This window comes from Callospermophilus lateralis, chromosome 9 (assembly GCF_048772815.1).
Source record: "Callospermophilus lateralis isolate mCalLat2 chromosome 9, mCalLat2.hap1, whole genome shotgun sequence".
Classification (NCBI taxonomy): domain Eukaryota; kingdom Metazoa; phylum Chordata; class Mammalia; order Rodentia; family Sciuridae; genus Callospermophilus; species Callospermophilus lateralis.
In genome coordinates this window covers 18417850-18443411 of record NC_135313.1, presented here as the reverse complement: position 1 = coordinate 18443411, position 25562 = coordinate 18417850, and the positions used below count along the sequence as shown (strand labels likewise).

Below are 25562 nucleotides of genomic sequence, written 5' to 3'. Positions count from 1 at the left end.
AGTGATAGCTAATGTGTGTTGAATGTTTACTCAATGCCAGGCACCATTTTGAGCAGTGCTTTACACGCTTTTATTCATTTGGTCCACACAATAATCTAGAAGATAGGTGATATCATTATTCTCACCTTATAGATGATGAATCTGAGAAGCATAAAAAAAATTTGCCCCTGGTCATGCAGCGAGTAAGTGAGGTTCAATACTTTTCCTTGAGTGAATGAATGAATGAATGAATGAATACATGCATGAATTAACTGGGGAAGCAAAAGCTGCCCTTGTTCTTGAACAAGTAAGGTATGGTGTGAAACTCTGGGAGAATGGGAGAGAAGAAAAAAATCACATTAGTGGCAGTATTAAAAGTCTTTGGCTTGTCAGCCAACCCTTCCCTCCTACCTTTTATTTTTTCACCCTGCCTATCTGAACCCTAGGTTCAGGCCATTGCTGCCCAGTTGGTGTCAGCCCTGTACTATCTACATTCTCACCGCATCCTACACCGAGACATGAAGCCTCAGAACATCCTCCTTGCCAAGGGTGGTGGCATCAAGCTCTGTGACTTTGGGTAAGGATTCTGAGCTTCTGTCTATGTCTCCAGTTCTGCAGGGGGTCTTAGACTGTATGTGTAACTTACGTGAACGTCCCTTGAGAACCTGAACTAGAGACTGAGCCTCCAGCTGGATCCTTTGGAACTAAATCAAATGTACTCTCTGTTCTGGCTTGAGATAAATCATACAATGACAGGTAGTAGTGAGCAGGTTTAATTTCCTATTAGTGACCGGGTCTAGAATATCTTTTCCTTTTCCCTTTCCATGGCATTTGCTGCTGCAGATTTGCCCGGGCTATGAGCACCAACACTATGGTTCTTACGTCCATCAAAGGCACACCACTCTATATGTCTCCAGAGCTGGTGGAAGAGCGACCATATGACCACACAGCAGACCTCTGGTCTGTGGGTTGCATTCTGTATGAACTGGCTGTAGGCACTCCTCCCTTCTATACCACAAGCATCTTTCAGCTGGTTAGCCTCATCCTCAAGGACCCTGTGCGCTGGCCCTCCACCATCAGTCCCTGCTTTAAGGTAATGAAAATTGAAAGGGAAAATAATTTTATATCAGAAAACTGTCTCTGTCTACCTCTATTCCCTTTTCCAAAATCTTTTTCCAGAGCTAGGGCAGGATTTTTCAGGAGCTGGGCCAATAAGTCTTGCTTTTCTACTGCAAGGGCTTATGCTGGGCTGGGGATTGTTCTAAAGCCTGCCAAACTTGGTAGTGGTAGGCCCTGTTTGGAGCAGGGTAAGCTTTATCACAATAAAAAAGTAATTTCAAAACCTAAGAAGTAGATACTGGTTCTTTTACATGACCTCTGTTCTACTTATTTCGTATCATATGCAGAGTCCAGGTGATATTTAGATGTTGCCTATGTTGCTTCCAGTCCTCCTCAGACATCAGAATGGCCAGTGTCGGAACTGGCTCCATGATTAGGGGCAGATGACAGAGGTGGTGCCTGTTCATGGTAGCTAAGTCTCAATGGGTTTTTGGAGGAGGGGAGGGAAAGGGTTTGTGCTCTTTATTTTTTATCTAGGGCAAGATTTTGGATCCTCAATGGAATTTAAGTGCAGTTTTATCCTAGAATAAAATCTCATTATAACTTTCCTATACTCTATCTAAAATGAAAAGGGACAAATTCCTTTACAACCTGTTCAATTGGGGAGACCCAAATAATTAGAGAAAAAATCTAAACAAAGAAATCTCAAATAGGAGAGATGTACACAAAGATAATCATTCTCTCCTATGGCACATTCTCAGATATCTTTAGCAAAAGCCATAGTTATACAAATCACCTTGTTTTTAGAACAGTGGTCATAATCTACTAGTACCTTTTTGTTTCTGGCCCAGTTGAAGATTTTTCCACCAATAATTCATAACATATACTTCTTGAATTATAGTCTCTATTCCCCTCAACCATCTAAAGATTTGCTTTTGAGTGTTCCCAAGCATCTCTACACCATTACTGTGTGTCTTCTTAACTATAGATCCATCTATTTCTATGCAGCCCAAAACAAACCCATAATGAAAGGGAGGCATCAGTCTGACTCCCTTGAATGTTTGCTTTCTGAAGATGATTGTGAAGGTGATATCTTCCTCTCAATTGTTTCTCCCTTCTTCACAAAGTTGGTGACATTGAAATTCTGTACTCATGTCTGAGGGTACAAAATCTCCATGAATAGGGATTGGTGCTCCCTGGGAGGTGAGGCAGTAGTCTGTCTGGAAATGGGGCCCACATTAACAGTTGTCAAGGTTGTGGTCAAGTCTGTTATACCAATAGGAGTTTGGGATTACCAGTTCTGTTGACAGGTTAGAGAGAGTCTAGAAGGAAGGGAAGGAAGAGCTGATGGAGTATTATTTCTCTCCACAGAACTTCCTGCAGGGGCTGCTCACCAAGGACCCCCGGCAGCGTCTGTCCTGGCCAGACCTCTTACATCACCCCTTTATTGCTGGTCGTGTCACCAGTGAGTCATCAGGATTCCCAGGGCTCTGGCACCTCCCAGTATTTTTTCCAGCCTACCTCTCTGCCCTCAATATCTGGATCCAACATATTACCATTTCTCTACCAGCTTGAGCTTTCTCTTCCTAGCCCTTTGCCTAACTTTGGCCACTCCTGCTCCCTTTTTGTTATTGTCTCAAATGGCTGCCTTCCATAGAAGCCTGGAGACACTGAAGTAGTCTCTGGCCAAGTGGCCATGGTGTCTACAGCCCTAGTATAATCATGTTTTCTCCTGCTCCCTCCCTGCAGTAATAACCGAACCAGCAGGCTCAGAGTCGGGTACCCCATTTACCAGTCGCCTACCCCCAGAACTTCAGGTTCTAAAAGATGAACAGGCCTATCGGCTGGCCCCAAAGGGCAGTCAGTCTCGCATCTTGCGTCAGGCCTGTAAACGCATGGCTGAAGAGGCCAAGCAGAAGGTATGTGAGATACAGAAAAATATGTAACATGTAAAAATATATAACTAACCAGGCTAGTCATTGGGGGAGTTGGAAAAGGAGGTTGACTTTCTAGGAAATTGGGAAAGGCCATGAGTAAGATCCATACCGTCCTATAGCATCCAGACAGTTCTGGTCCAGTATCTCCTACTCATCTCCCACAGAAACACCACAACACAGAATCTGCCCTTGAGCAAGAGGACAGGAACAACAAGGTGACTCCCAGCACAGTCCCTCTGCCTGGACTACGGGCTTCTCCTAAGGAATCAAACCTCCTGGCTGGGATCTTGGCCTCAGAAATGAAGAACAGCTGGGCCGAGTGGGGGGCTGGAGAGGCCCCTCCTACACCTCGGTGAGGGTTGTATAGCTAAGGGTTTGTGTAGTGGGAAGAGGTATCTTGTAGATTTTGGGCTTGAGCTAAAATAAATTTGAAATGGTTCCTGTCACTAGCCATTGCCTAAATACAAACCAGACCTTCAGAATTTGAGTCCTGGGTGTTGGGTTCTAATTATAGACCCTTTCCTGACTTGTTGGGAAACTTAAGGATTTTCTCTTCTTCATTTCTCACGTGTTCTTTGACTAAAAGGGAAAGGATTATTTCCAACCAAAAGTGCAGATTGTTTGAGTTGAAAGCCCAGGTAAAAACTGTAGACTTGAGTATAAGATCCAAAGTGGGAGCAGTTAAGGATTTGTGTGTAGAGATACATATCCTGTACTGGCCATATCCCATACCTGAGGAAAATTCCTCTATCTCCCTCGATGGCTTATACCTCATTCTTTTTCCTGGGTCTCGAGGGAGGGACAAGTTACTGAACTCTGAGCCTCATAGTCTTGGGACTCATCCTACTTCCATCCTGACCTCTGGCAGGGAAAACCACATCACCCCAGGTTGTGAACAAGCATTCCCAGAGCTGAGGTCAGAGGTCGGCCAGCGGAGCATTGATGCAGTGGACCTAGAAAATGAGGTGAGCCTTAGGGTTTCTTCTTGGCCTCATTCCTGCTATGGCATGTTGGGCCCAGGTGGGTGTTTTTCTAGAACAATGATTCTCTTAAGCATGAGCTCCTTTTGTGTTAAAAATTACTTTTATATCAATTTATAGATTTTAATAATAGTATCTGGACATGTAATTCTCAAAGATGAGAATGCATAGGTAAAATCAAAAGTGCCAAGTTGGGCATGGTAGCACATACCTATAGTTCCATCTACTTGGAAAGCTAAGGCAGAAGGATCACTTGGGCCCAGGAGTTGCCACTATATTGCCTGCCTGAGCAGTATACTGAGACCCCATCTAAAAAAACCAAAACCAAACAAACAAAACCCTTCTTATATCAGTTCCAGATGTGACTACTGTTATTAATTTAATCTGTGTCCTTCTAAACTTTCTAACTTTGTATTCACATATGTTCACAAAGGGAAATAGTTTGGCTGTTTACTGAGTTCATCCTATATGTATTGCTTCATATCATGCCTCTTTTACTCTTTGATTTGTTTTAGGGCTTTTTCTACATCATAGCATATATTTCCACCTCAGTCTTTTGTGTTTTATGATTCTAATTTTTTATTTTGAAATCATTTCAACTTAAATATTACTTGTGAGAATACTATGTAGAATTCCCATACATCCTTATCTTGGCCCATTTTGTGAACCAAAATAGAACACCCAAGACTAGATAATTTATAATGAACAGAAATGTATTTTTTTTAAAGTTGTGGAGGCTGGGAAGTCTAAGATGAAAGTAAGCAGGTTAAGGCTCAGTCTTTCTCCTTCTAGCATAGTACTTTGAATGCCACATCCTCTGAAGGTGAGGGATACTCGAACAGAAGAGATCAAGTGAACCTACTCCCACAAACCTTTTCTATAGCAGCATGAATCCATTTATAGGGGTGGAGCCCTTGTGACCTAAAAACCTTCTATTAGGTCCCACCTCCCAACAAATTTTTGGGGGGATTATTTAACACAACTCTCTCTCTCTCTCTCTCTCTCTCTCTCTCTCTGTATGTATATATAATGATATATAATGTTGTTGTTGTTGTTGTTTGTTACTAGGAAATTGAACCCAGGAGTGCTTAACCACTGATCTACATCCCCAGCCCTTTTTATTTTTTATTTATTTTTAATTTTTTAAAATATTTAGTTTTTGGTTGTAATTGGACACAATTCCTGGACCAGTTCCTTGGTTTTCTTTGTTTTTTATGACAGTTTTTAAGGTATATGTATTACCTTTATTTTATTTATTTATTTTTATGTGGTGCTTAGGATTGAACCCAGGGCCTTAAATGTGCTAGGTGAGCATTCTACCACTGAGCCACAACCCCAGCCCCTTTTTATTTTTTATTTTAAGACAGGGTCTCACTAAGTTGCTTAGGGCCTTGCTAAGTTGCTGAGGCTGGCTTTGAACTTGTGATCCTCCTGCCTCAGCTTCCCAAGCCACTGGGATTACAGGCATGAACCACCACAGCCAGCAACACAAATATTTTGGAGAGGACAAAGACATTCAAACCATAATCCCCCTTATACCCAGATTCACCTGTCAAAATTTTGTCAAATTTGCTTTACAATTCTCTCTCCATATAAGTTTGGATATAGCATCTTTTGAATCATTTTGAAGTAAGTTGCAGATATAGCCCTTCACCCCTAAACACATTATAAGGTCAATCACTTGACTACCACCGTACAAAGAAATTTAATATTGATATGTTATTATAATAATAGTAAGTAGATTAATGGACTAATCTACAATCCATATTCTGATTTTGCGAATTGCTCCAGTAATGTATTTTATTAAAAATTTTTCTGGGGCTGGGGATTTGGCTCAAGTGGTAGCACGCTCGCCTGGCATGCGTGTGGCCCAGGTTCGATCCTCAGCACCACATACAAACAAAGATGTTGTGTCCGCCAATAACTAAAAAATAAACATTAAAATTCTCTCTCTCAAAAAAAAAGATGTATTCTTATGTTAAAAAAAAAGATTAAAAAAAAAATCTCCCTGCCCTTAAAAAAAAAAAAAAATTTTTTTCTGTTCTGTGATTCAGTCCAGTATCATACGTTGCATTAAATTGTTAATACCTCATTAGTATCCTTTAATCTGGACCAGTTCCTTGGTTTTCTTTTTTTTTTTATGACAGTTTTAAGGTACATGTATTAGTCTGTTTTTCATTACTATAACTAAATACCTGAGCATGCTAACTTTGTAATGAAAAGTGGTTTGTTTAGCTCATAGGTTTGGAGATTCAAGGGCAAGATACTGGCATTGGCTTTGCTCTGGTGATGATCTCATGGCTGATGGCATCACAACAGGGAGGTGGTATGTGTGGGAGGAAGTGTCACACCTCAAAATAGGAAGCCTGAGAGATTGGGTGAGTCCAGGTTCAGGGTTTTATAACAACCCCCTCTCAAGAACTAACTAGAGTCCCTCAAGAAATACTTAATTCCAGGTTGGGAATATAGCTTAGTGGGAAAATACTTGACTAGTTTACATGGGATCACCAGCATCGTTCCCCCTCAAAAAAGAAAAGGAAAAAAAAAAATATATATATATATATATATATAAGAGAGAGAGAGAGAAATACTTAATTCTTTCTGCAGGCATATCCCCTTCCCACTTGACCTAAAGACCTTATAAGTAGGCCCCATGTCTTAAAAGTCTCACTACCTACTGGTACCACCATGCTGGGACCCAAGCCTCCATTATATGATCTTTGGGGAGAATACACATGTCCAAAGAATAACAGTACATTTATTTTGTAGAATGTTCCTCAAACATTAGATTTGATTAGATACAGGTTATGCATTTTTGGCATAAGTAATACATGCTCAGTACTACATTCTTTTCAATAACCTCATAGTATTCACTAGTAGGGATGGATCCCTGGTTGTTTATTTACTGACTGAGTTTATGATGTTTTCATTTTTTATCATAACCAATCATGGACAACCTTCTAGATATTTTTTTGTTTTTCTGGTTTTGTTTTTGTGTTAGTACTAGGGATTGAATTCAGGGGTACTTAACCACTGGGTCCTTTTCAGTTTTTATTTTGTGACAGGATCTTGCTAAGTTGCTGAGTGAGGGCCTCATTGAGTTACTAAGGCTGGCCTCAAACTTGATCCTTCTACCTCGGCCTTTTAGGTTGCTGGGATTACAGGTGTGTGCCAGCACACCTGACTTCTTAGTATCTTCTTATGCACACTTGCCAGTGCCCTCAAAGGCTTTCCAGACCCCTCACATACTGCCCACTACACCCTTTTATGACTGGAGATTGAAGGAGGCACTTGCTGCTTGCAATTGCTTCATGGCCCCAAGTTGAGAGGATGATCCTGAGACTTTTACACTCCTCGGACCTCTTTCATCCTCCCATCACTTCCCTTGTTCCCCAGGAGCCAGAAAGTGAGGATGAGTGGCAACAACTGCTAGAGACCACTGAGCCTGTGCCCATTCAGCTGAAGGCCCCTCTCACCCTGCTGTGCAATCCTGACTTCTGCCAGCGCATCCAGAGTCAGCTGCGTGAAATTGGAGGGCAGGTAATGGGCAGAGGGTACTGTAGGCAGGATTTGGGGCTATTTTCAGAGAGGAAGCATTGAAAAACATCAAAAGGAGAAAGTTTGTCCTTCCCCAGTTCTTCTAGTTTATCTGCATAAATAGAAGAGACTCACTAACCTCCTTTAGTAACACAGAAAGAGAAGGCCTTTTCTGAAGGAAAAAAAATAACTATCTAGAGCAGGCATCGTCAAACTTTTTTTGATGGTGTATATTTTAGGCATTGTGGGCCAAGAGGCAAAAAATTCATAAGTACTTATAAATATTTAAGTATTCATATAATGAAGAAAAACACATTTCCACAAAATATTTATGGACAAGCCTTAAAAACAAAATTGTAACAATTGAATATGCAATATTTTGTACTACAGGTATACCAGTGAGAATGAAGTTCTTTGTTGGGGGGTAACATTTTTCTTAATTAACATTTGCTTAATTAAAAGTTAGGATTTACTCTTATGAATGCCTTTTTTCCTTATCTGAAACAGTGCTCTCCCTTACTAGGAACTCGCCAAAATATGCTGCTTATATTTATTTCCCTCTTTTTTTTTTTTTTTTTTTGTGGTACCATGGATTGAACCCAGGGTCTCACACATGCTACGCAAATGCTCTACCACTGAACTATATCCCTAGTCCTCCCTCTCTTTTCTTTAATATTTTTTTACAACAAATTTATTGAGATCTAATTTATGTGCCACAAACTTACTGATTTTTAGTATACAATTAATAATTCCAGCAGAGGCAAAAGGATTGCAAGTTTGAAGCCAGCAGCCTCAGCAATTCAGCAAGGCCCTAAGCAACTCAGAGAGACTGTCTCAAAATAAAAAATAAAAAAGACTGGAGATATATCTCACTGGTAAAGCACTCCTGGGTTCACTCCCCAGTACCAAAATAATAACAATTTCAAATTATGAAACTATCATCATATTCCAATTGTAAAACACTTTTATCATCCCATAAGGTTTCTTATACCTATTTCCAGTTAATCACTTTTCCCAGTCCTAGGCAACCATTAAGCTTTCTATCTTGTAGGTTGCTTATTCTGGACATTTCACATGATTGGAATTGTATATGATCATTGTGACTGGCATTTTTCACTTAGCATGATGCTTTCAGGTTTATTCATGATGTAGCATGTATTAGGATTTCATTCCTTTATATTATGTATGAGTATTTCATTGTATTGATAGATTACATTTTATTTCATTCCTTTATATTATGTATGAGTATTTCATTGTATTGATAGATTACATTTCATTTATCAACCCACCAGTTGATGGATTGTTTTTATTTTTTGAAAACATTGGGTTGTTGGTGCTATAAATATTATAATCTAGGGGCTGGAGATGTGGCTCAAGCGGTAGCGTGCTCGCCTGGCATGCGTGCGGCCCGGGTTCGATCCTCAGCACCACATACAGACAAAGATGTTGTGTCCGCCAAATACTAGAAAATAAATATTAAAAAAAAAAATATTATAATCTAGCTGTGTGCTGCTGTACGTTTTTGTTTCCCTTGGCTAGATACTTAGCAATGGAATTATTGTCATGTAGTAAAAATTTGTTATTTAGCATTTTAAAAAACTGCTGAACCATTTTCCAAAGTGGCAGTACCATCTTACATTCCCACCAGCAGCATGTGAGGGTCACAGTTTCTCCACGTTTGCCAACATTTATTATTGTCTGACTTTTTTGATTATACCCAATCTAGTAAGTGTAAAGAACCTCATTGTTGTTTTAATTTGCACTCCACTAATGATAAATGATGAATACCTTTTCATGTGCTTATTAGTCATTTGTATATCTTTGGTGAAATATCTGTTCTAATCCTCCATTAATTTTTTTAAATTGATTTGTTTATCTTATGGAGTTGTAAGAATGTGTTGTATATTCAGGATATAGGACTTTTACCAGATAAGTGATTTGCAAATATTTTCTTCCAGTGTATGGTTTGTCTTTTTTTTTTTTTTTTACCATCTTATAAGAATGTCTTTCAAATCACAAAGATGTTGAATTTTCTCCTTTTGTTTATTATGCTTTTGATTGTAAGATTATATTGTTTATAAGAAATCTTTTTCAAACTGAATGTCTTGAAGATTTTCTCCTAAAAAGATTTCAACTTATTTCTAAGAGTATAAATTTTACCTCTTACATACATAAAGTTCTCTGACACAATTTGAGTTAATTTTTATTTATGATGTGAGTTAAGAATCTAAGTTTATCTTTTTGCATGTCTATACACAATCCTAGAAGGATTTTTTGAAAAACAAACAAAAAAACCAAAACAAAACAAAAAAACTGCCCCCGTTGAATTGCCTTGGCATCTTACTCTTGATTTTTGTCAATAACACATTGTTGTCCTGTTATTGAATGGTTGCTGGATTTTTTATTTTTTTTTAAATCAGCATTGACTAAATAATGTTGATTTTTTTAAAAAGAATCTAGGGCTTTGTATAGGTTAGGCAAGCAACTCTACCACTGAGCCATACCTCCATCCCCTGTTGAGCTCTCTGAGTTGGAATTCCAATTCAGCTCCTCATTAACTGTGTGATCTTTGACTATGTATTTAATCTATCTAGAAGCTTCAGTTTTCTCATTTAAAATAGATAGTTTGGGGCTGGGGTTGTGGCTCAGTTGTAGAGCGCTCGCCTAGCACATGTGAGGCTCTGGGTTCGATTTTCAGCACCACATATAAATAAATAAAATAAAAGTATTGTGTCCACCTACAACTAAAAAAATAAATATTTATATAAAAAATAATAAGATAGTTTGGGCTGGAGTTGTAGCTTGATGGAAGAGTACTTGCCTAGCACCTGTGAGGCATTGGGTTTGATCTTCAGCACTATGTAAAAAATAATAAATAAAATGCGTTCATATAATATAAATAAATTTATAACTAAATCATTTATAACACATATATCATAAATTTAAAAAATAAATGGATAATTTTAGCCAGGTGTGGAGAACAAGGCAGGAGGATGAAAGTTCGAGGTCAGCTTCGGCCACTTAATGAGACCCTATCTCAAAAAAATTTAAGGCTCGGGATGTATCTCAGTGGTAGAGCATCCCTGGGTTTAATCCCCAGTGGGGGCCAGGGGAAGGGATATTTCTATTTACTTTACAGGGTTATTGTAAAGATTGCACAGGAAAATTAATGCCAAAATTTAAAAACAGTGAATGGTAGGTTCTAAAACATTAGCTGCAAATGTTACTCCTTTATATTTAAAATTATAATACTGTCCCAAGTTTATAGGCTGTACAAGTAAGTGTTAGGCAAGATTTGGTTGGTGGGCTATAGTTTATGATTTCTTGACCAGAAGTTGAATGACCTTCAGTCTCTTTAAAGTTTAGTAGCATTGTTTTGTGTTCATTGTTTTTTAATTTTCAGAAGTGCTGGTGTGTGCATGTGTGTGGTGTGTGAAGGACTGGAGAGTAGAGTGGGAGCAGATAGGATTGTTACGGGGCCTGATAGATCCTGAGGGGAATTGCCCTGCTCCTTAGTCTCAGGTGTTCTGTATCAAGTGACCTGACTATCTATAATCCTCTTCCTTGGAACAGTCGCCCTCTTTCCTTGCTTTTCTTCTCTGGATTTTAGATTCCAAAAAGGAAAGCAAACATTTGGCCTACTTTGCCAACTCCTTGGGGACATTTGGTATCTGTGACTCTCCTTTTTCTTGTGTGTGTGTGTGTGTGTGTGTGTGTGTGTGTGTGTGTATTTTAGTTGTAGATGGACAAAATACCTTTATTTTATTTATTTTAATGTGATGCTGAGGATTGAACCCAATGCCTCACACATGCTAGGCAAGCGCTCTACCACTGAGCCACAACCCCAGTCCCTCTTTATTTTTCTTATGATCCATTTGCCTATTAATTGCTATCTCCTTCCATCATGTCATCCAGATCCTGAAAGGCAGCCTGGAGAATGCTTCCCATATCCTCCCTGCACTCCGGGTCCTCAGCAGTCTTCTGTCCAGCTGCAGTGACTCTGTTCCCTTGTATTCCTTCTGCCAGGAAGCAGGGCTGCCTGAGCTGCTGCTCAGTCTCCTCAAGCACAGCCAGGAGAGCAACATTATACAGCAGGTAAGCACCAGGTCAGGAGCTTCTGAAGGCTAACAGAAGGTTCTTTTGCTTGGAATTCTGTCCTTTGGGCTTACAACTATATTTTCCCTGACTGCCTTTTATTTTATTTTCTCCTTTTTCTAATTAGCACACCATCAATTGCAAATTCTCTGCCCTTCTGGGGCTAGAGAGGTAGTGTCAGTCAGTGAAGTAGGCTAAGTGTATAACTATGTGAGAGGTAGGGAATCTGACAAACAGGTTTAGAGGCCCCCTCTAAATGGACCATCTTCTCCTTGCTCCAGCCTATTGTTGCTATGTGAAAATTTGGGCCAGTGTTGCCATATCTTCAAGTTTTCAAGTAGAAATACAGATTTTATACATAATTCCTTCATATTTAGAATACCATGGTTTGAAACATTGGATCCTAGGCTTTACTAATGTGATTTTAGAGGGCAGAGTACTGAAGTTCAGAGGTTAACTCATACTTAGTCACTAATCTATAGATGGTCACAGAAATTATAGCTAGGACTGAGACACACTGTATTTGGAGCCAAATCTCTACTTGCCTACACTGTCTGCTGCAGCTGAGCTGTGAAGATAGGAGGACCATCATGTCACCCAGAGAGGACAGAGTTAGAGTTTACAGGGCATAGGCTAAGGCAGCTGGCAAGCTGTACTCTGCTGATGAGTATTTGGGGGGATTTTAAGGAATTTTTATGAATTTTTTTTTTGAAAAATAGAATCTCCTACACTTGAAAAAGACACATTTCAGGCTGTTTATAGTCCACTCACTGGCTGACATTTTGTCACCTCTCGATCTTCTCTCTGCCCATACTTCTTCTCTCCCCCATCCCTTTCTTTTTGGTCACTTTGGCTGGATTTCTGTAGGCCATTTTTATTTATTTATTTATTTATTTTGGTACTGGAGAGTGAATCCAGGGGTTTAACCACTGAGCCACATCCCTAGCCCTTTTTTGTATTTTATTTAGAGACAGGGTCTCGTAGAATTACTTAGGGCCTCACTAAGTTGCTGAGGCTGGTTTCAACTCATGGTCCTCCTGCCTCAGCCTCCCGAGCTGCTGGCATTATAGGCATGGGCCACCATCCCGGGCTCTTCTGTATGCTCTTCTTTTTACTATTTTTTTTTCTCTTTGCCGCCATCCCCATGTTGTCCTTACTCTCTCATTTTTTTTCCCTCTTCCCTGGCAGCAACCCTGGTATGGGGCCTTCTTACGGGACCTAATGGCTGTGATTCAGGCCTATTTTGCCTGTGCCTTCAATCTGGAGAGGAGCCAGACAGGCGACAGGTGGGATAAAATGCACTTTTACTCTGCTGACCAGTTTGGCTACAGTTTCAACCCCATTTCTTCCCCTGCAAATTAGGAAGATGCCAAGTGAAAAGAAGTTGTGATTTGTGACAGAGCTAAGTGGCCCTCAGAGTTAAGCTGTCCTCTTAAGGTCCTCCAAGCATCTCTAGCTTCACCCCAAGACTTTCAGGTTCTAAGAGTCAGCAGTCACCATGGCCTCTAAGTGGAAAGATCAAGATATGAAAATGGCAGAAAAGAGGCTTGGAGGCTGTGTGTGTGTGTGTGTGTGTGTGTGTGTGTGTGTGTGTGTTTATTGGGGGAGACAGGAGAACATTCTGTTGTGTTTCTTTGTAGAGATTCTCCTATCAGCCAGATCTGACCCATTCATCACATTGGGGCTTTTAGTAAAAGGATGAGAAGAAACTATGGATTCATTTTTTTCCAGCCTACAGGTGTTTCAGGAGGCTGCCAATATCTTTCTGGACCTGTTGGGGAAACTGCTATCTCAGTCAGATGATTCTGAGCAGACATTGAGGAGGGACAGCCTCATGGTAATCTGATCCCACCTCCATATTTCTGTCTCTCCTGTCTTCCTCTGTGTTTCTCCCATCCCCTTTATTATGACTATAAAGAGGTAGAGCAAGTTAATAAAACAAACATTTGTTAACTCCTACCATATGCCATATGCCTCATGAGTCCCTGCCTTTAAGGGACTAGGAATAGTCAAGAAGGGAAGAGTGAAAAGTACTTTAGAACTTTGATAAAATACAGATGCTCTGGAAAAGTTGCCATTAACATTATTTGAAGGGTTATGGAAGAAATCTTGAAGAAGGAAGTCATCTTTGTTAGGCCTTAAAGAACACATAGCAGTTTGCCAGTGGATAAGGCAGGAAAGTAGAAAGAACATTCTAGACAGAAAGAGCAAATTTCTAAAGGCCCAGAGGCATCAAACAACTGGTGTATTTTAGGGGACCACAAATAGAAATATTTCTTCTTGAAGAGACTTATGGATCTTTTAATATTTCCCAACACTAAGGACTAGATAACTATGTGGATTCTTTCCTTGGACCCTGGCAGTCAGGACAAGAGAATAGAGAATTCAATGGGAAAACAGTTAAGTTCTCACTGATCTCAGAGGAGATAATTTGAGAAGAGCTTGTGCAGGGAACTAAACAATCTCCTGGTCTTTATTTAAATTGATAATTAGGAACACAGATCTGGGCTATATTTCTGCCTCCAGAGAGCAGTCCATTCAAACTTTTCTAATCTTCTAATTCTAATTTCATATCCCTCACCCTTCCAAGTCAGGAAGTTTTGAATGTCTAACCTAAATTTCAGCCTGCAGTGACACTTGTTATTCACCACTTCTCCTGTCATTGTGCAATGAGTAGCATGGGGAGTTTAAAATAACTATCCCTCCTCCCAAAATTTTGTATCAGTAAGATTAGGTTGAGGGGGGAGGTCCCAGGAATCCCTAGGAATTCTACTCATGGTCTGTAGATTACACTTTGATAAATATCATGTAGGGAAGAGATCAGAAAATAGAGGGATTGGCTGAGACTTGGGGATGGCTCAGTGGTAGAACGTGTGCTTAGCATGCCAGAGGCCCTGGGCTCCATCTCCAACCAAAGACAGGAAAGAAAGAAGGGGGAGTGGAGGTAGAAGGATTGACACCAAAATCCTTTTCCTTGAAATGGGAAGGCAGTTGTACATTTTCTGTGTAAGGACACCTTAGCATTAGATACCTGCCCCTGGATCTGTATTCTCTCTCCTCATGTTCTCAGGGTACTCTTGGTTCTTACACTCAGCCCAGTCAGTTTTCTGATGCTCTGATGTTACTTCTGCCCTTATATCCTTTAGTGCTTTACTGTCCTGTGTGAAACCATGGATGGGAACAGCCGGGCCATCTCCAAAGTGTTTTACTCCAGCCTGCTGACTACGCAGCGTGCTGTGTTGGATGGGCTCCTTCATGGCTTGACAGTTCCACAGCTTCCTTTCCACACACCCCCAGGTGACCATAGTTGGGAGGGGAAGTTCTCTTTGTTTGTTACATAGAGCTCTGCTCTTCCGACTGCCATCACCTAGAATAGTGCCAGCCTTTAGTAGGTACTAAAAAATAACTGTGAACTGAAAGAGGGAAGCCACCAGACCTCGCTCCACATCCTTTACTTTTCTCCACAGGAGCCCCACAAGTGAGCCAGCCACTGCGAGAGCAAAGTGAGGATCTGCCTGGAGCCATTGCCTCTGCCCTGGCAGCCATATGCACTGCTCCTGTGGGACTGCCTGGCTGCTGGGATGCCAAAGAACAGGTCTGAGCTGCAGCTTCCTGCTCCTCCCTTCCCTGCTGCCAGAGGAGTTGGGAAGACTGGCCCCAGTTTCTTTGAAGGACAGAAAGAGAAGCTTTTATGCTTCTCCTTGCTGAGGACTTCCAGAAACAGACTACCACCCACCCTGTTTGAGCTCCTTATAGAATACAATACAGCCAGAATCCCAGAAACTGTGGCCAGCTGGTGATGAAGAAAGCTCAATGATAAGCTATCTGGGTGGTAGGACAGCTGGTCGGAAGCCATTGGTAATGCTTCCACAAGGGCTCAGGATTCAGTTTTTCTGTTGCCCTGCCTATACTAAGGCCAAACTAAGACATGACTTTCATTTCTCCAATTCCCATGAAGACTGATTCCTATATTCCCCTATTCCTGTAAGGGGAATAGGATTGAGTCTTAAAGTATGTTTCCACAGGTTTCTTGGCATTTGGCAAATCAGCTGACTGAAGACAGCAACCAGCTGAGGCCATCCCTCATCTCTGGCCTGCGGCATCCCATCCTGTGCCTACACCTTCTCAAGGTACTTCCCACAACTTCCAGCATCTCAGATTTTCTTTTTTAACTCCCAGGACAGAAAAACAGACACAGGGTCTGAGAGAAAGAGTCTGAGAGATCATGAGTCTCCCTTGGAGGACTCCATTCTACCTTTAAATCTGTTCAACTGAGGTGACCCCATGTTAGCCATTCCTCTCCAGAACTGAGAAGCATCCCTGTTTGACTATCAGAAACAAGGGGTAAAGTCTCCTAACACCCCAAGTATGGGCCCCAGCTCAGTAGAGGCTCATCTGGTTTTCAGCTTGGCCTTCCAGTCAAGGAGCCTGAGCTGCTCTGCCCACTGATAGATACCTTGCCACTCCTCCAGGTTCTCTACTCCTGCTGCCACATCAGTGAGCGACTATGCCATATTTTAGGGAAAGAGCCCTTGGCCTTGGAGTCACTGTTGATGTTGGTCCAGGGCAAGGTAAGCTGCCAAAGCAGGTAGGCATATTATAGTGATCCTACCTCACCCAGAAGTGGTTCTGACAGCTCGGGTTTCCTTTTAGGTAAAAGTAGCAGATTGGGAAGAGTCCACTGAAGTGGCACTCTACCTTCTCTCTCTACTTGTTTTTCGACTCCAAGATCTGCCTTCTGGGTGAGTCACAAAGTTGGGTCTCTCCACTGGTCCTCTGCCCACACAGCCAACCCTGACACAGAATATTGAGAATAGCACACTTTAGCCTATGCTAAAGGGATGAGAATGAAGTTTTCTTCACAAAGAACAGACCTGGATTCCCATCAACTTAGGGCCTTGGAGGTGGACATACAGCCTGTGTGAAGAGCACAGTCCAAGGGAGAGGGAAGGCCACCTTTAACATGCTGTATCTCTCGATGTATCTCCCTATTCCAGAATGGAGAAGCTAGGCAGTGAGGTTGCTACTCTCTTTACCCACTCACACGTCGTCTCTCTTGTGGTGAGTTTTCAGCCTTCCCCAACCTCTCCCTCTACTCCTATCATCATGACCCTTTTGAGTGGGGCAGTCCCTCTCCCATTTGCAACCTTTTCAGGATACATTCTATTAGAGCACGACAGAGACACAAATCCTACATCATTCAGATTCAGACAGTCTTCCTCTAACTTTCCTACAGAGTGCAGCAGCCTGTCTGTTGGGACAGCTTGGTCAGCAAGGGGTGTCCTTTGACCTCCAGCCCAGGGAATGGATCACTGCAGCTGCACATGCTCTGTCTGCCCCTGCAGAGGTGAGGCCTACCAGAGAAGGCCCAGACATGTTTTCTCTGAGTCAAATCCTAGGACACCATTCTGGGTGAAAGACTGAAATGCCAGCAAGCCTGGAGAAAACAAAGGAATGGGAAAGGAATCATCCTTTTACCCCAGATAGTAGTCCCCTCTCAGCCCAGACTGGTCAGGGCTTCAGATTTCCTATGCAGGGCTTCTAAAGACAGAGGTAGGAACGATACCAATTGACATGATCTAAGGTTTCCTGTCTGCTTTAGCCCCCCAGGAGTTCACGTTCTAGTTAGAGTCCTCCTGTTTTTTTTTTTTTTTTTAATATTTTTGTTTTAATTGTAGTTCGACACAATACTTTTATTTTTATGTGATGCTGAGGATCTAACCCAGCACCCCACACATGCTAGGGGAGTGCTCTACCGCTGAGCCCCAGCCCCAGCCCTGGAGTCCTTTTTTATGCTTCTTCTCTTCCCCTTCTACAGCAGAGCCCACTCTACTTTTCTTGCTTTCTTAACTGAGATGGAGAAGGGGCTGACACATTCTTCAGGAATCAGTCCATTTGTAGTCTCCTTTCTGCCCTCTTCCTTTTCCAGCCTTTTGTTCTTCATTTTGAGACCCTTTGGAATCCATATTTCCTTCATTTTGTGAAAAGAAGGGTAGACTTCATATCACATTACTCTTATGTTATATATAGAATTCTTTATAATTTATAAAGCACTTTTCACATGTTACCACAAAACACTTGACAGATAGACATAGGAAATATAGTAATAATCGTCTGCTTTTCCTTGATAAAGTTGACCTTCAGAGAAATCATATAATTACTGATAGCACTAACATTCATCCAGGAGCCTGAGTCAAGACCCTGGAAACCATTTTCCCCATCATTCTCCTTATAAATGGCTCCCCAGTTCCCATGTATTCTACCTTCTGATTGACATACAGATCCCTTCCCTCCGTGGCACCATCACTGCCTTAGTTTGTATTCATACCATCTCTCTTCTGGTCTTTGGCACTTGCCTAAAGGATCTTTCCTCTCAGACTTTACTGCTGCCAGAGCTTTCTCTTTTTCTTTCTTTTTTATTTTTATTTATCTATTTTTTAGTTGTAGATGGACACAATACATTTATTTTATTTATTTATTTATTTATTTATTTATTTTTATTTTATTTATTTATTTTTATGTGGTGCTGAGAATCGAACCCAGTGCCTCATATGCTAGGTAAGCACTCTATCAATGAGCTACAACCACAGTCCTGAGTAATCTCTCTTAAAGGAAAATGTGATCATTCACTCAACCAGTGTTTATTGAACACATAGATATGTATCAAGTGCTCAGCACCATTCCAGACTCTGAGGATATAGTAGTGAATAAAAGAGACAAAAAATGTTACTGGTGCAGAGCTCATGTTCATGATCAGTCGCTTCCCACTGCTTCTGGGACAAAGTCCAGACTCTGTTGCCTGCTGCTGGAAGTTCAAGTATCAGCTCTGGGCTCTATTACTCTGCTGTACCAAAAGAGTTACAGGAGGTGAAGTTTAAGGCCTACCTACTCTTTTCTTTTGAGGGGGCTGTGGGGTAGGTACTAGGGATTGAACTCAGGGGTGCTCTACTACTGCTCTTTTTAAATTTTTTTTTTTTTTTTTTAATTTTGAGACAGGGTCTCACTAAGTTACCCAGGCTGTCCTTGCACTTGCAGTCCTCCTGCCTCAGCCTCCTGAGGAGCGGGAATTACAGGCAAGCACCATTGCACCTGTCTTTAAAATTTTTAATCCAGAGGCTGAGTTGTGACTCAGTGGTAGAGCTCTCGCCTAGCATGCATAAGGCACTGGGTTTGATCCTCAGCACCACATAAATGTAAATTAAAGATATTGTGTCTACCTAAAACTAAAAAATAAATAAATAAAAATTTTAATCCATCAGTTTTCTATCCCAAGAGGCAGCATTAGGCACTCTCACCCATGCCCCTAACTTCTTGTTTAGCAAGTATCTTTCTAACTATAGTTGCTTTTTTGTCTGCTTACCCTACCAAACTCTATATTTATGACACGCACTTAATAGAATAGGCAGGACCAAGACTCCTAAATCCAGAAGAACTCTTCCCACTCTGCCAGACTCAGGAAGAACTTTCCCACTTACTGGGGATTGGGTGCACAGGCCTAAGGGCAAACTCATCCCTTTTAGGGATCTGCATTATTCTTGCTCTCTCCAACAGGTTCGGCTGACTCCACCAGATAGCTGTGGGTTCTATGATGGCCTCCTCATCCTTCTGCTACAGCTCCTCACCCAAGTACAGGTGTATTTTAGGATGGATGAAAAGAAGAGAGAGAAATTGGGCATTCTGGGAGCCATTGGATAGAAAGAAGCAAACATACTTGCCTTTCCTCTCAAACTACCATACCTACCATAGCCTGAGAATTGCCCCACTTGCCATCAGGAGGGCCCTTTAAAGGAAATCATTCACCTGTATCCCTGGGATCCAATGGGAAAATAACAAATTTTCTTGTTTTGTTTTGGGTTCTGGGAATTGAACCCAGGGGCATCTTACCACTAAACTACATCCCTAATACTTTTTATTTTTTTATCTTGAGACAGGGTCTTGGCACAGTTGCTGAGGCTGGCCTCGAACTTGTAATCCTTCTGCTTCAACTTCCCACATTGCTGGGATTACAAGTGTGCACCACTACACCTGGCTGTTGTTTTATTGATATTTAAAACTTTTTATTTTATAGACCTGTGCATCATTTGGCCTTGGTGCAAGCCAGCCCCAGTAGGGCAATGCTCTGGTTTTTAGCTGACACACACATGGGTTGATAGGTCAGGAGGTTAAGGTGTGATAAGAAAGGAAAATAAGACAACATAAATGCTAAGTAGGAAGATGAGGAATTATTTCTCTCTCCCTCTTTTTTTTTTTTTTTTTTAAAGAAAGAGTGAGAGAGAGGAGAGAGATGGAGAGAGAATTTTAATATTTATTTTTTAGTATTTGGTGGACACAACATCTTTGTCTGTATGTGGTGCTGAGGATCGAACCCGGGCCGCACGCATGCCAGGCGAGCGCGCTACCGCTTGAGCCACATCCCCAGCCCTTTTTTTTTTCTTTTTTGTACTGGGTGTTGAACCCAGAGGTACTTTGCTGCTGGGCTACATCCCCAGACTTTTTTTTTTTTATTATTTTCATTATTTGAGGCAGGGTCTTGCTAAGTTGCTGAAGCTGATCTTGAATTGAGATCCTCCTGCCTCCTGACTGAGACTCCCTTTCCTTTTAGATCAGGGTCAAGAATGAAAAAAGGTAATGGACTTCTAACCTCTGCCTCCCCCGTCACTCTTTCACTTTTACCTCCAGCAGGGAAAGGCTAGCCTGATCAGGGATGTGGCTAGCTCAGAAATGTGGACCATATTGTGGCACCGCTTCTCCATGGCCCTGAGGCTACCTGAGGAGGTAGGAACACAGGAAGAGGAACTGTCACTGTCCGATCCATCCATCCCTGAGCCAGACTGGACGCTGATCTCACCCCAAGGTATCTTTCTGTTAGCATAGCCTCCTCTGTGAGGCCAGTATATGGGTCCCTCTTCAAGTGGATTGAGTCTGGAACTGGGTTAACCACAGAGACTGCTGCTGCTACTGCTGTTGCTATCGGGGAGACAGCAGTCTTCAATAGAGCTGTTCAAGGATGGAGAGGGACTGAATAGGTGATGGTCCTGGGAGCCATGGGGAAAAGGGCAGCAAGGTCTCTTGCTTGCTTCACTAGGTCTTCTTTCTCCATGTTTTCAGGCATAGCAGCCCTGCTGAGCCTGGCCATGGCCACCTTTACTCAGGAGCCCCAGTTATGCCTGAGCCACCTGTCCCAGCGTGGAAGTCTTCTTATGTCCACCCTGAAACACCTTCTTTCTCCCAGCTTCTTGCATCACCTGAGTCAGGCGTGAGTCTGAGCTAGAAGAAGGAGGAGAGAAGATCCAGAATTAGCAATAGGGAGGTGGTGGCTGGGAGTGCAGGAGAGAGGGAGCTGACAGCTTGAGTTACAAGACCAGAAATGGGATAAGGATTAGTCTGGAAACCTAAGGAGTTGCTGAGGTTGGGGACAGGGTGCTGGGGAAGGAAACTTGAGGTGTGGGGTGGAAGTATCATAAAGGATAGGTGAGCAAGACCAAGTATATTGTACACTCTCCTCCTTAGGCCTCACGGGGCTGAGTTTCTGCCTGTTGTGGCGGTCTCTGTCTGCCAGCTCCTCTGCTTTCCCTTTGCCCTGGATGTGGATGCTGACCTCCTTGTAGGTATCCTGGCTGACCTAAGGGACTCAGAAGTTGCAGCCAACCTGTTGCAGGTATTTGGGAAGCTACCAGGTATGAAGATGGGGCAGGAATATGGCCAGTCTTGTGTTCTCTAATTCACTTCCCAATAGGTCTAGGGTTCTCCAGGCTTGACCTAAAAGTTGGAACTGAGGAGAGACTCAGGCCTGAAGAGAGGCATATGGTTGGAGCTGGGCTAGTGTTTTCTTCTCTCTGACATTCTCTCATCTGGTTCAGTGGGGCAATCATCCTAGTCCAGACACTAGGGGCTCAGCTTCTTGACCTGGAACCCATTCCCTGGCAGTTCTTGGCATTACCCCCATAAGTCTTTGGATGCAGAGACCCAGTCCTTAGAGAGCAAGGGGCGTGTTCTTGGAAAGAACCTGCCCCTTGGGCGCCACCTGAGTTCCATGTGGTGTGCCATGGGTCAGGACTTAAGCTTCATTCTCTCTTCAGCTTGGCTTTTCTCTCCCCCAGCTTTTGGGTCCCTACTTCCTACCTGTGGTATACTTCTCCCTCATGTTGAGCTCCTTTTTCCCACTCTCCCCACTCCCCCAGGTCTGCTGCCACTATCTTCCGTTGTCACAAGTCGAGCTGCCCATTAGCCTCCTTACACGCCTGGCCCTCACGGATCCCACTGCTCTCAACCAGTTTGTGAACACAGTGGCAGCCTCCCCTAGAGCTATCATTCCATTCCTCTCTGTTGTCCTCCTGAGTGACCTGCCACTGCTGACCTCTGACCTTCTCTCCCTACTGGCCCACACAGCCCGGGTACTGTCTCCCAGCCACTTGTCCTTTATCCAAGAGCTCCTGGCTGGCTCTGATGAATCCTATAGGCCCCTGCGAAGTCTCCTGGGCCACCCAGAGAACTCTGTGCGGGCCCGTACTTATGGGCTCCTAGGTCACTTGCTCCAACACAGCATGGCCCTGCGTGGAGCACTACAGAGCCAGGCTGGACTGCTTAATCTTCTGCTGCTGGGACTTGGAGATGAAGACCCTGCTGTGCGGCGCAGTGCCAGCTTTGCTGTGGGCAATGCAGCCTATCAGGCTGGTCCCCTCGGACCTGCCCTGGCAGCTGCCGTGCCCAGTATGACCCAGTTGCTTGGAGATCCTCAGGCTGGGATCCGGCGCAATGCCGTATCAGCTCTGGGCAACTTGGGACCTGAGGGGTTGGGGGAGGAGTTGTTACAGTGCCAAGTACCTCAGCGGCTCCTGGAGATGGCATGTGGAGACCCTCAGCTGAATGTGAAGGAGGCTGCCCTCGTTGCCCTCCGGAGCCTCCGACAGGAGCCCTGCATCCATCAGGTACATCCCAGGGGACTTTTGAGCCATGATGATCAGGGCCTCTATAGTTCACACCAGTTCTCTGAGATAGTCTGTAAGGAACTGGGACATCTAGAAATCTAAGCTATTACTCCAAGGATGCCGGAAACTCAGGGACAAAGCCTTGGAGATGCGTTTTCCATTTACCATCTCACACTCTTGAGAAGGGAAAGGAGCTAGAAGAGGGCTTCACTGGGCTAGGACATGCCTGAGATCTCAAGGTCCACAGCTTATCTCTTCCAGAGGCTTGGGTGGAGGGAGAAGATAAGAAGATGTTGAGGCCATGAAGATAAAAGATAGTTTTTAGTAGCATGCAGAGCATGCTAAGCATTTTTCCTTTGTTGACTGGTTTAAGTTATTATTATCCTCATTTTGCAGGGGAGGAAACTGAGGCACAAATAATTTAGTAATTTTTCCAAGTTACAGAGTCAGCAGGTAGGGTTGGGCTTGTGATCTCAGAAGTCTGGGTCCAGAGCCCATACTCTTTTTTTTTTTTTTTTTTTTTTTTGGTTCTGTAGGTTGAACCCAGGGGCACTCTGCAACTGAGCTACCATCCTCAGCCCTTTTATATATTTTATTTAGAGTCAGGGTCTCTCTGAGTTGCTTAGGGCCTCACTAAGTTACTGAGGCTGGCTTTGAACTTGCGATCCTCCTGCCTCAGCCTCCCAAGCCACTGGGATTATAGGCATGTGTCACCAGAGCCCATACTCTTTTTTTTTTTTTTTTTTTAAATATTTATTTTTTAGGTGTAGTTGGACACAGTGCCTTTATTTTATTTACTTATTTTTTATGTGGTACTAAGGCTCTAACCTAGGACCTCACATGTGGTAGGCGAGCGCTCTATTGCTGAGCTATCACCCCAGCCCCTAGAGCCCATACTCTTAACCACTGTTTTATTCTGCTCAATTTTCAGTATATAAGGAATCCAGTGGAAATTTCACAACTGCCTACGATAACATAAATTATAGTAGCTCAGTGTGATAGCATTGGGTAGTTCATGCAGAACAGAAATTTGACAGGGTGGTGATGATATTATAGGAGTTTCTGGCAATCCATGTGAGGAAATAATAAAAAGGTTTCTTGGCTGGGAATGAGGGATTAGCTTGGGACTAACTGATCTGGATCCAAAGCTGGGAATCAGACTTTGCTGCTCACTGTCAGTCACTGCTACATTCATTATCTCTTCTGGGGGACAAGTGGATGGTCCCTTGGTCCCTTGGCTTTATGGTCTGCAACCAAAGAGAATGGAAGTAAATCCCTAGTCCTGATGATTCCTGTCTCCAAGGTTTCTCTTCCCCCATTCAGTCTATCCAAGTCCCCAAAAGCCCATCTCCTTTTTCTTCCTTTGGGATGGGCATTGTAGGACTAAATTAGAGTCCTCTGCCTGTGCCCCAAACACAACTGGTTCTAAGCCTCCCATCCTATTCTATCATCTACTCTGTCCTACAGGTGCTGGTGTCCCTGGGTGCCAGTGAGAAATTAGCCTTGCTCTCTCTGGGGAATCAGTTACTGCCACATAGCAGTCCCAGACCTGCCTCTGCCAGGCACTGCAGGAAACTCATCCATCTCCTGAGGCCAACCCACAACACATGATCTCAGATTCGTGGAATCCAGCCTCCAGCCTTTGTTGCCCTGCTATTGCCAAGTCTTCCTTATTCTCCTACATAAGCCGTCAATTCAACTGAGAGCTGAAGAGACTGAAGAAGAGCGATAAGCTGCCAATTCACTTGAGAGTGAGAAATGAGAGGAGATTTATGTATAAAGCTCTTTCCTTCCCCCAGATTCAGAATGATTTCAGCCAGTAAACTTCGTTACTGCTGGTGCCAGAGAAGATTCCTTTCTTCTCTGTGTCCAGGGTCTTTTTCCAATAATGTGCCTTGAACTTCAGGAATGTGCCTCCCAGACTTTAGGGAAATATACCTCACCTGTCCCATCTCCCCCATTCTGGAGCTACTGTAATCCTCCCATGATTGTGCTTTAGGTGTACTGGCTTCTGTCTCAGCTCTAGGCTATGGGGGATAAATGCCATCAGCCCCTGTTGTTGAGGGGTTCCTAGCCCTTAGGCCACATTCCTTCCATGGGTGAGGGTTGACCAGTATATCTTTTTTTAATTGTAATTCTGTTTGTAAACTCTTTTAATAAAAAATGTGCCTCACCCTACTTGGAGCTCCCAGGGTAGGGGGTTGGGAGGCTCAGCCCACTCTTTGGCTTCTACAGGGTGCAGAAGCCCTGGGGTCCTGTACTCACAGGATCCTGATTTGGGGGTTTGAATCTTCTCTAGCTTTCCGGCTTTCTCCATTCTAGATGAGACAAATGTGGTTGCCTACTTTTAAACTAAGGCCAGTGGAGCTAAAATAGGAAAGAGTAAGATTTAACAAGTAAATTGGATTGCTTTGAGATCTCAGATGTTAGTTTGGATATTTAGCACAGTTTCAGTGTCTAGGGAAGCCTGGTAGCTTTAGGAGTGTAGCTATTTAAAAAGGGGTGTTTGACAGACCCGTTAGAATTATAATTTAACTGAACATATATTGGGAAGTTTAAACCTGACTTATTGAATGACTTAGGACAAGCTTTCAGGGCCCTGATTTCTCCATCCCCAAAATAGGGAGACTCCTTTCTGTCCTTCCTTAAATTACAGGGTTTTTTTTGTTTTGTTTCGTTTTATTTTATTTTTTTAGAAATGAAGGATGAGGGCTGGGGATGTGGCTCAAGCGGTAGCGCGCTTGCCTGGCATGCCTTCGGCCCAGGTTCGGTCCTCAGCACCACATACAAACAAAGATGTTGTGTCTGCCGAAAACTAAAAAAAAAATAAATATTAAAAATCCTCTCTCTCGCTCTCTCTCTCTCTCCCCCTCTCTCACTCTCTCTTTAAAAAAAAAAAAAAAAAGGAAATGAAGGATGAGTAAGATGTGCTCATTTATAAGGAATTTTATGGTGTCCTCATCTCACTGCCTACTGTGTTTACACTTTAACAAAAATAACAGGAGTGATGCTTTCTTAGACTGGGGTGGATGGTAAAAATTGAGATG

The 25562-nt window shown here is 42.8% G+C and overlaps 1 protein-coding gene across 3 annotated transcripts in view; it reads left to right on the top strand.

Annotated features, from left to right (window-relative positions):
• The window catches only part of Stk36 (serine/threonine kinase 36), a 28313-nt gene extending 3016 nt beyond the window's left edge, over positions 1–25297 (top strand). Inside the window, exons 2-25 of one of the 3 annotated variants that reach the window (XM_076866023.2) lie at positions 133–182; positions 426–556; positions 823–1072; positions 2410–2503; positions 2788–2957; positions 3140–3327; positions 3844–3940; positions 7352–7495; positions 11408–11587; positions 12776–12873; positions 13319–13424; positions 14734–14884; positions 15055–15182; positions 15613–15717; positions 16060–16158; positions 16241–16329; positions 16585–16648; positions 16824–16934; positions 19139–19219; positions 20267–20441; positions 20696–20843; positions 21098–21245; positions 21769–22515; positions 23983–25297. In XM_076866023.2, coding sequence (XP_076722138.1) covers positions 174–182; positions 426–556; positions 823–1072; positions 2410–2503; positions 2788–2957; positions 3140–3327; positions 3844–3940; positions 7352–7495; positions 11408–11587; positions 12776–12873; positions 13319–13424; positions 14734–14884; positions 15055–15182; positions 15613–15717; positions 16060–16158; positions 16241–16329; positions 16585–16648; positions 16824–16934; positions 19139–19219; positions 20267–20441; positions 20696–20843; positions 21098–21245; positions 21769–22515; positions 23983–24126 — 3657 coding nt within the window. In that variant the 5' untranslated portion in view covers positions 133–173 and the 3' untranslated portion in view covers positions 24127–25297. The remainder of the gene's footprint in view (positions 1–132; positions 183–425; positions 557–822; positions 1073–2409; positions 2504–2787; positions 2958–3139; positions 3328–3843; positions 3941–7351; positions 7496–11407; positions 11588–12775; positions 12874–13318; positions 13425–14733; positions 14885–15054; positions 15183–15612; positions 15718–16059; positions 16159–16240; positions 16330–16584; positions 16649–16823; positions 16935–19138; positions 19220–20266; positions 20442–20695; positions 20844–21097; positions 21246–21768; positions 22516–23982) is intronic. The other 2 variants (XM_076866021.2, XM_076866022.2) reach the window with 2 other exon arrangements.
• The last annotated feature ends 265 nt before the right edge of the window (positions 25298–25562 follow it).